The sequence below is a fragment of the Monodon monoceros genome, unplaced genomic scaffold (assembly GCF_005190385.1).
Source record: "Monodon monoceros isolate NGI ecotype Baffin Bay Population unplaced genomic scaffold, NGI_Narwhal_1 Super_Scaffold_16, whole genome shotgun sequence".
Taxonomy (NCBI): domain Eukaryota; kingdom Metazoa; phylum Chordata; class Mammalia; order Artiodactyla; family Monodontidae; genus Monodon; species Monodon monoceros.
This window is the reverse complement of record NW_021703772.1, coordinates 105,096,003-105,114,723: the sequence shown is the minus strand read 5'-3', so window position 1 is coordinate 105,114,723 and position 18,721 is coordinate 105,096,003. Positions and strand designations below refer to the sequence as shown.

Genomic DNA, 18,721 nt, shown 5'->3' with positions numbered 1-18,721 from the left:
GACAGAGGAACTAATATGACTGGGGTCCATCTGTCATCCCTCCATTTACTGCCCTTCTGGCATTACCATGGTGATTTGTGGCATTGTCTCTAAGAGAGTTCTTGAAAGAAGATGTCTTCAAATGAAGGGACAGTCATGGTCATTATTATGGGGGAAAAAAGCATAAAAGGAACATGCTCAGCTCATTAGTTGGAAGTTTTGCAGAGAAGGACAGCACCTGAGTTGATTTCGACTTTCATTTAGCCCCATTTTTCAAAAGGCATTTGCATATTCAAATGGCAGGGAAGCAGGAGGTAAAACTGGTAGGATGAGTGGTTCCCTCCTACACTGTGGGTGGGTATGGAAAATGGTACAGACTTCAACAGTATGAATTGAGCCAAAAATGCATAATAACTGACCCAACAATCTTCATTTCGGGTGATCCATTCTAAATGTCAGAAAATTATTTCAGTGTTATGTTTGTAACCACAATATTATTTTAGGCAATAAAAATTCAAACAACTCAAACTTTAATGCAGTAGAATCTTGAATGAACTGTGGTGAATGGACTTAATGTAGAAATTACATTTGTAAAGAGATTTAAAAGGTTTAGTAACAATTTTAAAGACACAGAAAATACTTTAAGAAAAACATTAACCATGGAAAGCAAGATATAAAATTGTCAATAAAATATGGTCTATGTTATATCAAATATACAATTAAAACCTGAAAATGAAATACGTGTAGATGAGAACAGTGTTTTTCTCTCTGGCTGGTTAGGTCTTCTGTATATTCCAAATGGCATCCATAACACATAGAAATGCATATTTTTAACATTCTAAAGATGTTTTCTTTAATAACGTCAAGTAACGATCGAGCTAAGAAACAGTCACCTTAGAAATGAAAGTCATAACACTGATTTAAGGTAGAATCATTTTCAGAGAGGATGACGATTTCATTGTTATTTTTTTTAACTTTGTCACATTATTCCTCACATGACCTTGAAACTGTTTAGTTTCACTTTGCCCAAAGACAGAAAGAAAGCCACTTCTCTGGAAGCTAACAATTTTAAAATAATTTTTTCCAGGGTATGAGGAGCTTACGACCTAGAAGCAGGTGATGTGAATGTCAGACTGCTCAAATGGCAGGAATGTGGAGAGAGAAGACTTGATAGGTTAGCTGCTTTTTCAAATAATTCCTTCCATCAAGGGAACGCATCATTTATCACGGAGCATACTCACAGAGATGAAACATGATCCCAGGGATAAGCTGAAGAGATTAGTTTTCACTAGACACTGGGAATTTTTCTCTGAGTGATTTTCATGAGCTTCTGGGTCACAGGCAGGTAAGACAAAGGTTGCTGTCACTATGTATGCGTATGTTCATGGGCACATGCACATACGCAGATGTGAATGTGTACGTGCTCTCATGTGTACACTTATCCTTATCTCTTGGCTTCTTCAGAGCTTTAAAAAATAAACAACCAAACTCAACAAGTTGCATGGCAGCAGAGATGCAAACAGAAGACCGTAACATTCACAAAAGCCCACTTAGTACGCCTGTTACACCCAAGTCCACTGGGCAACATCTTTCTTAAATGCCTTATGTTAAAGGAGTCCATCATTTGACCAAATCTGGACTAAAGCTAGGCATTAAATTTCCTCTGAGATCGATAAGTTTGCAATATATTTACCCAAAACATGCTTCATGATTTCTACAGTGTGGGAATAAACTAAACTTCAGATTCAGGAGGCAAAACTTGAGCTGTCTCCAATCTACTTTTATTATTTGTTGGGATCATAAAATGCAATAACTCTATGTGAGTCATTGATTATATACCTAAGATGACAAACAAATATTGGTTTGTATGCCAACTTCAGTTGAATGGATTGGTAGAAATGTTCCTTAATAATACCTTCAACATATTGGGTGCTTACTGTGGACCTTACATTGTGTTAAACACATATTTAATCATCACAATAACAGGTTGAGGTAGGGACTATAATTGTCCCATTTTACATGTATGAAGATACTGAGGTTTGGTAAATTGCCCAAGGCCCCATAGCTGAGTGAGCTGTTGAGTGAGATTAGGAATCTAAGTGATTTATCAACACTTATGTAACTGTTGGTGCTGCCACGAACAGTGGATTGAGAAGACTGCGAGGTTTCCCTCTAGGCGAAGTGGAAATGAATTTGGTGAGGGTTTATTAATTTCAGCCATGAAGTTGGGGGTAGCATCATACATGCTTTAGCCATCACCCATCCAGTTATTTGGAGACAAAGGCACAGGAGCAGATTTACATGGTCAATTAGCTCCAAAGCCAATTCTATAACCACAGTCCTGCTAATGGCCATTTGCCTTTATCTCCCCTCCCACTGAAGGCAAAGTCAAGGTATATGAGCATTTCTCCTATGCCTTTCTTTTAAATGAGAAATAATCATTTTAACACCTACAATTAAGCCATCTCCCAGACAATCACGTTACTCTCCTTGTCTCTGGGAGAGGGGATGCAACACTCCGAAAGGAGAGCTCCAAGAAAGCATCATTTCTTATGAAGTGGAAGCTATGAAATTAATCATTTTCAGGAAACTAGCAAGGCATATATTTCTTATATTATGTATATAATAATCCACATTACAGGTACTGTACACACACTTCAACGGGCCATTTATTTTCTGATTGTTTGTTATATGGTGCTGTATTAGCATAGGGTGGGAGATTTGAGGTAGTGAGGTACTTTTTATGTCTACCTTAAGCTGTTAGTTTTACTGCGTCTCGGGATGTGTAAGGTTGTCTTGTAGTCAAATCGAGCTATGAAGACTAAATTGAATTATCCCCATGGAACAGATGTTAAATCTCCAGGGGGTGGGCAGGTCCCACAAGAAAGGAATGACAAATTGCAATGAGGATGCTGCATAAATGCAGCCTGCTGGAGACATTTGTGTTGGATGAGGCCAAGGCTGGTGCTTCTAAGTCTTGAATCACCTTTTGTAATTGATGGGTATCACCTTACCCTTGCTGCCTGATTTGTGGATTCCTTGAACCTCCTGCTCAACTCTGAACTTCCCCACACTCCATAAATGTGAGAGAGTCTGTGAACACTGGAAAAGGACAAAAACACCATCCCTCTCAAAAGTTCTTACTTAGCACAGCTGTGGTTTAGTGACTTGGAACTAAGCTGACTTTGTAGCTGGTACCATATCTTTGGGGAAACTTTAAGCCTGAGTAGGGGAATAAAAGAGTTTGTACTTGTAATTAACAGTGCAAACCACATGGAATTCCTAAAGGAAAAAGATTAGGTATATAAATGAGTGTGTGTGTGTGTGTGTGTGTGTGTGTGTGTGTATTTCTAGTAATAGGAATTTTCACCTAAACAAGGAAATAGAAGCAATTTGGAAGAAAAATAATGGTTTTATCCCCCCTTTGAATTGAGAAGCTTAAAACTAAAGGTTCTTTACATGCAAAGTAAAACAGTTTTCCTGAGATTTTTTTCCCCAAGTACATTAGTGATAAATGGATTCTTTGTGCTTCATATTAACAACACTGCCAATTAAACTCTGAGGAATAAAGTATGGTAGCAAGGTTTTAGGCAGCTTGGTAAGTGCTCCAGTAGCTTAAAAATCAATGACACATTTATTACAATCGTGGTTAGTGATTCTCTCCACAAAGGAGATGATGAAGGCCACCAATATTCAGAAATTCATGTTTTTCTCCTTGTTCTCCCTGATTTCCCCCTTTTTTGCTCTGTATATTCAGCAACTTATTATTTAATATATCTTATCATTTAATATATTTTCTAACACATAATGTATGTTTGGAGTTTTTTTATGAATGTTGCCACAGTATAATAGAGAAGAACAAATCTGACTCCATACTGGATCTTTTTTTTTTTTTTTACTTTAACCTTTGTATTCTATTGCTTTTGCTACAAGTTAAGAATGTTGCCCATAGCCTGAAACATACAGGATAGCCCATTCTCAAGACTCTGAGCTTTAAAGTTATAACACTTTTCCATTAATATAGATAAAAAGTTGCAGAACATAGAATAACATTTGTCTTGTTGGAAGGTTACAGGAATATCGTGACCCGAACTAAGTGGATGGCTCGAAAAACAAAGGATTCTGACACCAAGAAGTTTGTACCAACCAGCCACACTCCCTCCCATTTTAGTATAAGAGAAGCCTGAATTCTAACTTGGAGAAGACGGTTCTTTGGGGCACGAGGCCACCATCTTCTCTTTCTGCTGGCTTTCCAAATAAAGTCACACTTCCTTGCCCCAACACCTTGTCTCTAGATTTTTTAGCCAATCATGTGGTGAGCAGTACAAGCTTGGACTCGGTAACAATAGGAATTGCAGTTATTTATATCTAAGGCTCAGGCTCTCACACTTTTGAGGCCCAGTTTTTGAACAATGAAAGTGAGCAATGTTTTCTTCAGTTCCTTGTGGTTTAAATTTGTTTCATCAACTCTTGTCACAATGAAGTCAGTGCTGTCCTGCCTTTCAGGTATGTTGATATTCATGACATCAGTCCAAGCCAAACGCCTAGTAGTGTTTGATCCCACTGTTTTAGCAGATTAAGTTCAATGAAACAGGTATGTTATAAAATATTTTGGGGGAATAATATGGGAGAGTGATGGGTATGAATATGCTTTCCATGGTTCAAGTCTCCTTATCTAGACTCAAGCAAAATATCATTAGCAAGCTAGTGCTTAGTTTAATTAGATAATGAACAACCTTAGTACATGTGGGTAACATCGTCAAGAGTCTTGAGCCTGAGCCAGGGACAACCCTTTAAAACATTACAACCGTCAACCCAAGTGTGATTGTCCTCAAGCAAGCCTGTTTCACACCCTGGAAATCAATAACTACTTAAAAAAAATGTGTTAACATATAGAACCCCCAAACATAAAATATTCATTACTGGTTAAACTTATCAAGGGAAAAGTAGACCTCAAGGTCATTTAAATTCCAGTTTGCCAGATAGTCCAATGACCAGATTGCAAGGAAAATCACTATTTGCCTGTCAATGATAGAGTGGCCTACTCTTATGAAAGGTTTTAAAATAATGTGAGTTTAATGGACTTCTGCTTCTGGGAAGATGGAGTAATGTGATTTCCTCTATTTCTCCCACCAAGTACAACCAAAAAACCCTGAACATTATATATAAAGAAAATTTAGGAAGACTCTAAATGGTGGAAAGAAGAAAGCAAGCATATACTAGGATCTTAAGACCCAAGGAGCAACGTTGGAGGTTTCCCTAGATTTTTCTTTTGCTTCTATATCCTAGACTTGCTGCTGAAGAAGCCAGCAACACAGAGAGACCAACTGGGGCAGACAAAATATTAGCCCCCATTTAGAAGCCTCGTCTTTCAAATCCAAGGTCCAGGAAAGAAACAACAGAATAAGGCAGAATACATTTAGACAATAATTGCTCTATACCAGCCAACAAAAATCTTAAAAAAAAAAATTATGGCCACACTACCATCCAGCCATACTGTAACAAGGTGTCCAAAACCTCCAGCCAGGGAGGTGTCAACAGAGACCAAGTATGGAGCCTGGATTTTATTCCTTGTCACATAATAGCAAGCCTCTCCCTTTAGTATCAATGGTGACCACATGCCTAGTGGAGTCTTGATGTTCACCTCCCCCCACACCAGGCAGTAATGAGGGAACCCACCCACTCCTTGCAGGCATGGTGCCAGAGATGGCTTGAGAGAGTCAGAACTTTAACCACCAGAGTCCCCCCCCGCCAACACACACATGCTGTGATGTCACTGGAGGTCACACAGAGAGGAGTAATGAGGTTTACCTACCCCTCCCAGTCAGAGAGTATCCATGAAGAGCTATCAGGGAACCAGAATTCTCACCCCTCTACACCTAGGAGTAACAAGGAGCCTCCCTTGTCAATGGAGGTTTAGTGGGAAATCTGGATTCTACCCCTGCCTAGCAGTACTGAGGCAAAATCCACCTTTCCCCTACTGGAACAGTGTCAGAGGAAGACAGCTAAAACATAGGATTAAATAGGATTCATCATAATACCTAAAATGTTCAGGTTACAGTAAAAAATGTCTTGTTATACCAAGAAACAGGAAGATCTCAGATTGAATTAAAAAATACATTCAGTAGATGCCAACACTGAGATGACAAAGATGTTAGAATTATTTGACAAATATTTTTAAGCAGTCATTATAATGAAAATCCTTCAAATAACAATTGCACATTTGAGACAAATAAGAAAATAGAAAGTCTCACTAAAAAATAGAAAGTCTTATTTAACAAGGAAATAGAAGATGTAAAGAAAAATCAAATGAAAATGTTAGAACTGAAAAATACAATATCAGACATGAGAAAATAATGAATGTGCACAATAACAAAAGGAAGGGAATAAGAAAAAGAATTAATCAACTTGAAACTCTAACAATAAAAACTACCTAATTTGAACAACAGACAACATAGACTGAGAAAAAAATGAACAGAGGAACAGGGACCTGTGATTTTATAAGGAAAGATCAAGCATTCATATCTCTGGAATTCAGGAAGGAGATGAGAAAGAAAATGGCTGAAAAAATACTCAAATAAATGGCAGAATATTTCCCAAGTTTGGTGAAAGATGTAATCCCTCAGATTCAAAAAACTCAGTGAAACCCAAATAGGATAACCCAAAGAAGTCCACACCACGACACATCAAAGTCAAACTTATGAAAACTAAAAAAAAAAAAAAAAATACTGAAAGCAGTAAGAAAGAAATTACATCTTATCTGTAGAGGAAAATATCAAATAACAGTGTATTTGTCACCAGAAACAATTGAGGGGCTCAACATTTTTCAAGTGCTGAAAGAAAACAACTATGAACCCAGAATCTTATGTCTAGGGAACAAAGGCTTCAAGAATGAAAGAGATATCAAGACATTATAAGATGAAGGAAAAGTTAGGGAATTTGTCATCAGTATACACACCCTAAAAGAATGGAAGTTCTTTAAACAGAAAAGAGATTACAAAAGAAGGAATCTAGGAAAATCAGGGAGGAAGAAAGAACAACAATAAGCAAAACTATGAGTAAATACAATATGCTTTACATTTTCTCTTGAGATTTCTAAATTGTTTGATGGTTGAATCTGTCACACATTTGAGCCCTAACATACCAACAACTTCAACAGCCAAAAAAAATTACTGTATGATTCTAAAAATATAGGGAGAAAATAATAATTAAGAACATTATATAATAAAGTTACTTAAGATAGTTATATAATAAACAGGGAAAGGTAAAGGAACTTAAAGGGATGTAAGGTTTTTACACTTCACTAAAATTGATGAAATATCAGTAAACTGTAATAAATTATATGTTTATAATATAATGCCTAAAGAAACCATTAACAAAAGCTATACATAGAGATATATTCAAACACAAGATAAATCAAAATAGAGTTCTGAAAATCATTCAAGAAACACACAGGAAGGTAGAGAAACAAAATAAAAAACAGAGAGAACAGACAAAAGAAACAAACAAAAATATATATTTGAGCTCTAATACATCAATAACTTTAACGTTATATGTAACTGGTTTAAATGCACCAATTAAAAAACAGAGGTTGACAGAGTGGATTAAAAACCATGACTGTACTATTTACTGTCTACAATAAACTCACTTCAAATATGATATAGGCATATATATTTATATTTATATATTTTTTCTTCCATTCTTTTACTTTTATCTCTATCTATCTATCTATCAAATATATAACAAAAGAAAGCAAGAAAGGTTATATTAATATCAGATTAAGTAGATTTAGAGCAAAGAAAATTATCATAAACTGAGAAGAACATTATGTAATGATAAAAGGGCCCATCCACTAGCAACACATAGCAAACCCTGTGTTTGTACCAAACAACAGAGCTGTAAAATATATGAGGCAAAAACTGATAGAACTGGAAAGAGAAATAGACAAATCCACAATTATAGCTGGAAATGTCCACACCATTGATCATCTACTATGTGCAAAGCACCAGTACTGTGAATGCAGTAGTGAAAAAGAAAAGTTCCTTGTCCTCATGAAACTCATGATCTATTGGGGAAAGACAAATACTAGTTAATTAATTTTTTTTAACTTGCCAGCATAATAAGTAGTACAAAGAGAATCTCAAAAACACCAAAATTGTAACCTCTCTTCTTCAAAATGCCCTATTTTTTAACAACAATAAGTAGACAAATATATAATTCCGAAGATGTAGAATTTAATAGAATCTGTGGTTCTATTGTTGCATTTCCCAGGGATACCAAAGAGATTCATGTCAGTCCAGTGTAGACTGAAAACCCTGCCCACAGATGGCACAAGCTCACAACCAGGAAGATAGAATCCTGTAGGTGCCTCTAATGTATTTATTTCTCCCCAAAACAATTCACACCAATTCAGTCCCTGCTTTACCTCCAGTTTCACCTGGGAGTCTGATAAGACTTCCAAGAGTGTAATGTAAACATATTATGAGAAGGGGTCAAGGTTAGGATGGGGAAAGCAAGACTTACCCCAAAGTGTTAGAAACCATCAAGCTGAGAAGGATGCTGACTTACCACGGTGTAGATCTGATGCTTCCGCCTTTTAGCCAGGTCAATTATGTTTACTCCATTGTAGTAAAGGTTTTCGATACATCCGTGGAAGTTTTTCTTTAAAAAGGTCCCAGGTTTGCCTGGTACTGGAATTCCTCCAAAACTAAGCTTTATGAGAAAGAAAAAAAGTCAACTCTTAGTTATAAGCTCTGAACGAACAGGAAAAGGAAAGTAAGCAAGTGAATTTCAGAAGATTCAACTGTAGCATGAGCCAAGTGGCTCAAATAATTATAGATGCCACTTGATTACACATTTAAAAGGATACTGATTAGGCCACGTAAAAATAACTATAATTGCTTGCTTTTTAAGAGCTTATTTTACAAAACTGTTTTACTTCCTTTCTGAACCCTTCTAATACTAAATAAAACAATAATTTACAGAAGGAGGAAAAAAGAAAAGAAAATCAACATCTTTATATTTATCTCTTATACAAATATCTGAGAGCGTACAAAGAAAAACCAAGGGACAAACAAAACATACCGCTATTCAGACCTAGTTTATTCTGCATTGTACCAAAAACACCTTATGAACACAGTTGTTCCCAAATTACTTTTATAAAGACGAAAATTAGGAAACAATTAAAATATCCCATACATTTAAATAAATGGAGGAAAAAATCGAGAATTGATATGATAGACTCCTACTTAGTTAATAATGGTGCTGAGTAAACATTTGTTATAAAGTGGAAAATGAGTGGAATGTTGATTGAAAAATTCAGGGGTTATAACTGGGTATAAAGTATGATGTCAACAACAAAACATGTGCTTACAATTTAGACTTGAAGAAATACACTGAACTATTAATGATAGTTGTCTCTGGGAAGGATATGGGTTACTAGTTTTCTCTACCACTTTTCTTTCCAGTAAAAATTACTACAAATTACTTGTGGAATGGAAATATTCTTTTAAAAAGAAATCTGATTTGGTATGAATATTCCTCCTATTGTACAAGAGAAGCAGAATACTTTCTCTAATCATGTTTATCCCAACATTATTTAATGAGTAACCCAGTTTTTCTTCAATGCTTTGAAATGTTACCTTTAGCATGTATTTAAACTATTTGAATGCTTAGTGTATTTCAGGACGATTTGTTCTCCCAATCAGAATGTCTTCGCCTCATATGAATAGCTACAGATAAAGCAAAGCTTACTTCCAGATGTCTACTTTTTTTCCCCATAAGTTCCACACTATTTTTAAAAAATTGTTTCTTTACGGGCTTCCCTGGTGGTGCAGTGGTTGAGAGTCCGCCTGCCGATGCAGAGGACACGGGTTCATGCCCCGGTCCGGGAAGATCCCACATGCCACGGAGCGGCTGGGCCCATGAGCCATGGCCGCTGAGTCTGCGTGTCCGGAGCCTGTGCTCCGCAACGGGAGAGGCCACAACAGTGAGAGGCCCGCGTACCGCAAAAAAAAAAAAAAATTGTTTCTTTACACATTGTAATATATGATAAGAGTGATTAATCCTGCTGCCCACTTCTATTTACCATTGTTTTAATCTAGATAATTATTTGATATTTTTGACTACTTTAATTTTAAAGTTTAATTTCAAAATAATTTTATTTAAAATAATCTGTTGGAATTTTGAGAATTTGTTATTTCCATAAACACATTTACTTGGAGAAGAATAAACATTTTTGAAATATTTCATCTTCTTATACAAGAATCCAGTGTCTTTTTCTATTTTCAAAATATTTTTGGTAAGGCCCTTCACTTAAGGTTATTATTTTATTTCTCTCGTTCACATATTCATCATTAACTTAATTCCAGTGAATTTCAAGCATTTAAAAACTTCCACTGTATGGAATCTAAAAAACAAAACAAAAATGCGAACACCTCATAGATAAAGAGAACAGATTTGTGGTTGCTAGAGGTGGGGGCGTGGGGAGTGGGCGAAATGGGTGAAGAAGGTCAAAAAGTACAAGCTTTCAGTTATAAAATGAATAAGTCACTAGATGTAATGCACTGCGTGGAGATTATAGTTAATAATACTGTATTGTATATTTGACAGTTACTAAGGGAATAGCTCTTTAAAATTCTCAACACAAGAAAAAAAATGTTGTAATTATGTGTGGTAATGGATGTTAAATAGATTTAGTGTGGAGATCATTTTACAATATACACAAATATCAAATCATTATGTAATACGTCTGAAACCAATATAATGTTATATATCACTTATGTCTCAAATTCCAGTGTAAATGAATTGTTTTCATTAATTAAACATTTATCAAGTAAATTATATACACATCCCATTGTTTTCTCTATCCAGATACTCGTATATTAAATAATGTACATTTTAGTTAATTTCATACAACTTTTCAAAGAAATAATCAGATGACATATTTAAAACACTTTACTCTTTTCAAGCCAAATTGTATATATTTTTTTGTTTCATTGTCCTGATCAAAACTTTCTAAAATATAGCCAAAACTTTTTAAACAACAATAAATAAAAATTATGGTATAGAACTTTGGAAAAAAGCCAAAAACAAACAAAAAGGAACAGTACTTTTGTATATTTCCCAGTACATAGAATACTGATTCTGAACCCACATCACATTAGATATCCTTTAATCCCGTTTACACATAAATTATTTAGTTGCTTATTTCTTGTTTGTTTGTTTGAAATGAGAAATGAATGCTCGGTTTTATCTATTGACTGGTCTTTCAAAAATTCATGTGACAGAATACAAGGTATTTTACATTTAATCTATTGATGAGTTGAATTATATTAATAGATCAGAAATTAATAGATTCTCTGATTGAACCACACTATTTGTCTTGAAGTATATGTGCTCATATTTTAAATAGTAAATGAATTTGAGCTCTAGTTTTCTTCTTTTGCCAAGTGTTTAGATCATGCCTAAATGTGTCTCTGAGTAAAACTCTGGGAGTTTTATCTTTGACTCTATTGAAAAATGACTCATAACTCTTGAGAAATATTCTGGAAAACTGAAAAAAAAATGAACTTGTTAATTCCACAAATACTTTGTAAAACTACTGCTCTGATAACTTCCTTGTTGACTTATTGCAGTATTCCAATGTTTTCAGTTTGAGTCATGTAGATTTAAAAAGACTCACTTCCCTTTTGTAATTGTATAAATCAAATTTATAAGGTAAAAATAAAGTTGACTATTTGTTACTTTTGTTTATTTTTTTAAAAACTTTATTATGTTAGAGCAGTTTTAGTTTCACAGCAGAATTGAGAGGAAGGTAGAGAGATTCCCACATACCCCCTGCCTCTACACATGCACAGGACCCCCCGTTACCAACAGCTTCCACCAGTGGTTTATTTCTTCCAACTGGTGAGCCTACAATCACACATCATCATCACCCAAAGTCCAGAGCCTACATTATGGTTTACTTTTGGTATTGTACATTCTGTGGGTTTGGACAAATGGAAAATGACATGCATCCACCAGTACAGTATCATACAGAATAGTTTGCCTCCTCTAAAAATCCTGTTCTCTGTCAATCCATCCCTCCCCCAGCCCTTTACTCCAATCCCTGGCAATCATTGGTCTTTTTACTGTTTCAATAATTTTGCCATTTCCAGAATGTCATATTGTTGGAATCATATAGCATGTAACCATTTCAGTTTGGCTTCTTTCACTTAGTAACATGAATTGAAGGTTCCTCCATGTCTTTTTATGGTTTGATAGCTCATTTCTTTTTAGCTCTGAATAATATTCCATTGTCTCTATATAGCGCAGTTTGTTTATACATTCACCTACTGAAGGACATCTTTGTTGCCTCCAAGTTCTGACAGCTATGAATAATGCTGCTGTAAATATTCATGTTCAGGTTTTTGTGTGGACATGAGTTCTTATTCTTTTCTATAATTTATATAATTATAAATATATCACTATATATAATTTATACATAATGAAAATTTTATTCTTTTAATTTTTTTGGCCATTTTCCTCAATTTTCAAAAAAAAATAATGTTGTACTTCACTCATCTGTGATTTAGGAAAATATTAGTCACGGGGCAATATTTGAAAAGGAGAGAAGAAAATAAAAAACCTTTCTTTTAAATAGAAAAAAAAAGCATTTGAAGGATCTGGGGTAGAGCCTTTTTTAAGTGAAATATTATGGAGGATAGTATATATTATAAAACTGTAATTTCCCATTACATGAAAGGAGAGCAAAACTCTTTCCAGTCTGGGTAGAGGATGTTAGGAGAAAATTGGCAGAGATAAGAGTTACATGGTGTGGGACCTGCTCTTTGGGTCTCTCTGGGAGATTGAAATTTGATGAGCTTTAGGTAAATGAGGATGGAGGCCACAAGATAGATTTTGGAAAACTCAGGGAGTTATTTCTCCCCTGATTCCTACAACAATGATGACTGTAAGCTTATTAAAGAGGCTTCAAATTCAGCATGGCCTCAGAACAAAACTTGGCTGGAAGACAGACAGGTTAGCAATGGCTGAGAAGCAGCAACATGGAAGTTTCTGAGGGCTGCTTCTCAACGGCCTGATCACTGAAGTACTGTGTGAAGTAGACTACTGAGGTCCCCAGGGCTGTGAGAGCAGAGGAGTAATATGGATGGACTGAGGATATAAGTGTGTCAAAGGCTGGTAGCTGATACGGAGGTCCAAGTGTCCAGGAGACTAGACCTCACACAGCCTGAGCCCATTGCAGGTACCATGAACAGCAGCTACAGAGGCTGACACTTTACTCCCATGCTGGGCTATCCACAAGCCCGCAGCCTGTGACCTGCCCATGGAAACCAAAAGGAGGAGCAAGAAGAAACCCCAATATAATAGGCATTAACTAGTTATCATTCTTCAACACGGTTAGATTTTTCTGCTATCAGGGGAAGCAGGGGCCGATAAGCATATTGAATTCAGGTAGGGAGAAGAAGCAAAATTGCATTTCTGCACGTTTGAATATGAGATTAAATTTTTAACCTGTTTTATATTTTAAATTTTTCATGTAGTTGAGAATATGAGGCTATAATTGTATTATTGAATTATAGATTTAGTTCATTATCAGATTAGTTAGAATGGAAAAACTTGCTTCATATATTACTGATTTTCTTTCCTGCATATATAGTATTGATTTTTCTAAATACTTCATAAACACTTGTAGGCTATACTTGGTATATACCTACTAATTTTACATTAATAATTATATCCATCAGATCATTTACATTCATAATTTTATCTGATTTATCAAAGTTCTGTGAGCGAACATCAAAATCTTGCTCTTAACTATGTTTTTGTCCATCAAGCCATCCACACAATGATCCCTGCTATGCATGACCTGGGAGGGTCAAATGATTATAGCAAATGTTGGCAAAAATTGAATACTGATCATATTCAAGCTCTTCTCCTGCTGAGTTCAGTTGGCATCTGAGTCTCACCCAAGTTCCCAACACTGGCTTTTCTCCTTGAACTCTGCCCATTAGTTTATTCTTCTAGCAACATAACTGGAAAACCAATAACCACCTCCTTCAGCCTTGCTCTTGGGCCTCTGAGTCCCAGAAAATGGCCTCTGAGTCCCTACAGCTCACGTCAGGACAGTATCAGTCAACATCTAACCGCTAGAAATGAACTGTTTTGGTTTTTTGTATTTGATTGATATTTTATTTCATATATATATATATATATATCTGTTTAGTATAGGTGTTTTTAATTAGAAACCACAACATTTAGTACTTTACAATAGCCTTTATCTTTTTATCTTAATTTTTAATTTCAGTGGTACTAATTTTTCTACCTCTGTTTTCAGTTTACATAAATTTAACTGGGTATCTTTGTCCCCAGTTCCAACTTTAAAAAAATAATCATTTTGGTGTTTTCTGCCATACATGTGTTAACTGAAAACCACATATCATATGACTGGTGTTTGTTTATTAAGCAAATATGAGACTACTTACCACTTGAGGGAACTTAGAAAAAAATTTTTAATAATGCTGTATTCTTTTTTTTTAATTTCTTTGGTTTTTTTTGGCTCTTTGGGTCTTAGTTGTGGCACTCAGGGTCTTCGTTGAGGCGTGCAGGATCTTTCGTTGTGGTGCAGGCTCTTCATTGTAGCACGTGGGCTCCTCTCTAGTTGCGGCACGCGGGCTCTCTCATTGTGGTGCACGAGCTCAGTGGTTGTGGCACGTGGGCTTAGTTGCCCCACAGCATGTGGGACCTTAGTTCGCTGACCAGGAATCGAACATCTGTCCCCTGCATTGGAAGGTGCATTCTTTACCACTGGACCACCAAGGAAGTCCCTAGAAAACTTTCAAGTGTATTGCTATAATTATAAAGATGATCAATATTGCTTTATTCTACTGTGTTTGTTAATTTTTGATTATTGTCTCTTTTATGCTTTTTCCTATGTAGACTGTGTAATGTTTAGTTTTTTTTTTACATCTTTATTGGAGTATAATTGCTTTACAATGTTGTGTTAGTTTCTGCTATATAACAAAGTGAATCAGCTATACGTACACATATATCCCCATATCCCCTCCCTCTTGCATCTCCCTCCCATCCTCCCTATTCCACGCCTCTAGGTGGTCACAAAGCACCGAGCTGATTTCCCTGTGCTATGTGGCTGCTTCCCACTAGCTATCTATTTTACATTTGGTAGTGTATATATGTCCATGCCACTCTCTCACTTTGTCACAGCTTACCCTTCCCCCTCCCAGTGTCCTCAAGTCCATTCTCTACATCTGCATCTTTATTCCTGTCCTGCCCCTAGGTTCTTCAGAACCTTTTTTATTTTTTTTTTAAGATTCCATATATATGTGTTAGCATATGTTATTTGTTTTTCTATTTCTGACTTACTTCACTCTGTATGACAGACTCTAGGTCCATCCACCTCACTACAAATAACTCACTTTCATTTATTTAGTCTTTCTAAAAAACTGACTTTGAAGATAATCCTGTGATTATCTAGCTTTTCAAACTACAGTTTTGGATTACTGTCTACGAAGCCCAGATTTTTTTTTTCTCCAATCCCAACTTGTTTTGAATTTTGATTACTTAAAATATTATTATTATCAATTAATATGCACATTTATTTTTCCACTTTGAAACTCTTTTTTAAAGAAATTCTATTTTGTGACAATTTGTTACAAAATTGCATAAATTTTTGAGCTGCATCAACATCCATCTTTAGCTTTTCACAGTGAAGTGGTTAGAATCACTGTTTCAGGAGCTTCTCTGGCTGGATTTAAAACCAGCTCTGCCCTTCTGTGGGACCTTGAGTAAAATACCTAACTCTTGTGTGATTTATTTTCCTCATACATAAAATGAGGATAATGATAATACTGATCTCATATAAACAATGTAGTTTGATTGGATTAATGTGAAAATTGAAAGATTTCCTACCAAGGACCTACTCTATAGCACAGGGAACTATATTCAATATCTTGTAATAATAACCTAAAATGGAAAAGAATCTGAAAAAGAATATATATATACAATAGATATATACATATGCACATAAGTATATATATGAATCACTTTGCTGTACACCTGAAACTAACACATTGTAAATCAACTATACTTCAATTAAAAAAAAAAGATTTCCTACCCTGAGACATTTTGAAGGGCTGGCATGTAGCCTTTGCTGTTTGCAGGATTGTTCTTACCAGCAGCAATTTCTCAGTTAAGAGGTTCTTCCAAAACAGTATTTTGCAGGCTTATTTTCAACAATTTCTGAAGAAAAACTATATGGATACTAATTTTGCTAATATTTTACAGTCTGAAGTTTGCTATATTTTACACTGATGTTTTACATCAATAGCAACTAAACCAAGTAACTTTTCTTTTTTTAATTAATAAACAAATACACATTTTCTCTGAAGTCCTGTAGAAGTTTCCTTCTGGTTTTCAGATTTTCAGAACACTGGAATTAAATATGTTGTGTCCTCCTTTGAGAAGGTCCTTTGATCATTTCTAGCTTGATATTTATTTGAGAGGGAAAAGGAAAAAAGAAAGAGAGAGAGAACTTGCTAGAACTATCTGATCAGTATCTATTTTCAACGAATTTTTTCAAATTTAGGAAAACTGGTCATTGAACTGTTGAGTGTCAAGTTCTATGTAACTTGTTCTTTGGGTAGGAGGCATATTTCAGGCTCACGTTCTTCTGCACTCTTCTTATTCAGTCGGCATTCTAAAAAGTATTGTTTATTTTTGTTTATTTATTTGATTTCCTAAATGTCTATTCTCAGTTACTTCAGTGGCTGTGTTGTATAAACTATTCTCTTCAACATCTCATAAATATACCTCTATTGTGTTTATAACTGCCCCTGTACTTTCTTTAAACTCGAATGGGTCTCCTTGAATTAATCTTTGTTTTTAAGTCAACCCTAGCTGTATTCTACAAACCTCTTCATTCACTGATTTGTTTGTCTGGGACACTGATGATATGATTTTGCCTTTCCATTCAGACTCAGGCATATTTCATCATGGGCAGATACTGATGGTACTGAATAGAGATTATATTTCAGGGCACATCATTTGCATGAAGTAGCCCAAAGGCATTCAGTATATGCATCATAGAGCTGGAAATCCAGTTTCCATTAGATCATGGGCTCCTATAATACAAAATAGTTGTGACACTATAAGGGAACCAGATGCCCTGAGCCAGTTCTCTCCAGATAGCAATATGACAAATTCACTTTTTTTTTTTAAAGTCCTGGCTTAAGGGACATCATCTCAATAATCCCTACCCCGATCAACATATCTAAAGTTGCAACCTGTTTCCCTCAATCTTAGAATTCCCAATCCCATTACCTAGATCTCTTTTTGTTCTTTCTATAGCATTTGTCATCTTTCTTACTATGTAATGTATTTACTTGTTATGGGTATTGCTTATAGTTTGTCTCTCCTGCTAAAACACAAGCATCATAAGGGTAGGTGCTTGTTCTTTTCATGGACATATTCCAAGCACATAAAATGATGCCTGATACATAATAGATGCCAAATAAATATTTGTTGAATGTTTTGGTAAATCTCTCTAAAAAAAGTTTCTCAAGGACACAGACCACATCTTGTTCATTTTTGAATATTTAATGCAAGAGGTATGACTCAAACATAAGAGATTCAACAGATAATTGTTGAATCGGATCAAAAAAGAGCACGAGCAATTTACTTCTAAAACCGCTTTACCTTATTGTCCTTTTTTTGTCAATGTGGCTGCTTTCTTTTCTTACTTTTCTTATTTGTTTGCTCTTGGAAAATTGCATGGTGAGCCTTTTACTGATCTTAGTGGTCAACAAAATCAGGTGTTAGATTGTAAAGTTTCACTCACAGTCTGAGTGTCTTGGTCCATCTGGGAACCTGGTGGGTTTTCTGGTGTCACAGGTGGGCTCCAACTGGATGAATCCCAGGAGAAAACACACTTTGATGTTAAATGTATGAGGTCCTAGAAGCTGCCACTCTCTTTTCCTTTGATCTCATTCCTCTTCTATTGTCTGGAATTTGCTTGTCTCTTTTTCAGTCTTTGATGTTACTTCTCTGGCAATGAGTTCATTCCTCCTTATTGTTTTTTTTCTCTGGCCCTGTTTGAATTTGAGAGTCTTCTTGTTCTAAAGATTCCTTTTCCTGTCAGACTCGGATTTCTGATACATTTGAAGTTTCTCATTAGTGAATATTTGTCTCACTTTTGTTCTGATAGCCTATTTTGTAATGGAATATATATGAAAAAGGATCCAAACGGCTGTCTTTTTTTTTTTCCACACTTTAAAACTTGCACCGGCTTGGTGTTTGTTGAATTATACATAGTGATCATGGCCTTTCTGGAGGAAGGCTGTCAAAGGTAGATGAATTTCTGCCATTTCAAATGAGACCAGAAATCCCAATTTTCTGATGGTACCTCTTGATTTTTAAATATTGGCCTGAATTTGAATAGTTAAAAAGAAATACTAAATGGGCTAAATAAGATGAGGGTAGTCCAAATTGCTCCCTGTGTGACCAGTTTTTGGTTTCTGCTCTACTGTTTGATTTGATCAATGACTCAGATTGGAATTTCTTTGGAAATTTTGATCTCTATAACTCTTAAGGGGTTGCAGTGCATATTATCTCTTATTTTTGTCCCTACTTTGGGATTATATATTGAGATGAGGTGACTTGTTTTCATATTTTCACTTCTTTATTCCTTCTATACCCTATTCGTTCACAAATTCCCAGTGTCCCT

At 35.5% G+C, this 18,721-nt stretch overlaps 1 protein-coding gene across 2 annotated transcripts in view; it reads right to left on the bottom strand.

Moving 5' to 3' along the window:
• CNTNAP5 (contactin associated protein like 5) overlaps positions 1-18,721 on the bottom strand; it is an 898,651-nt gene that overhangs the window by 411,105 nt on the left and 468,825 nt on the right. The window contains exon 7 of one of the 2 annotated variants that reach the window (XM_029226145.1): positions 8,548-8,691. In XM_029226145.1, the coding sequence (XP_029081978.1) occupies positions 8,548-8,691 (144 nt within the window). The remainder of the gene's footprint in view (positions 1-8,547; positions 8,692-18,721) is intronic. The other variant, XM_029226146.1, reaches the window with a different exon arrangement.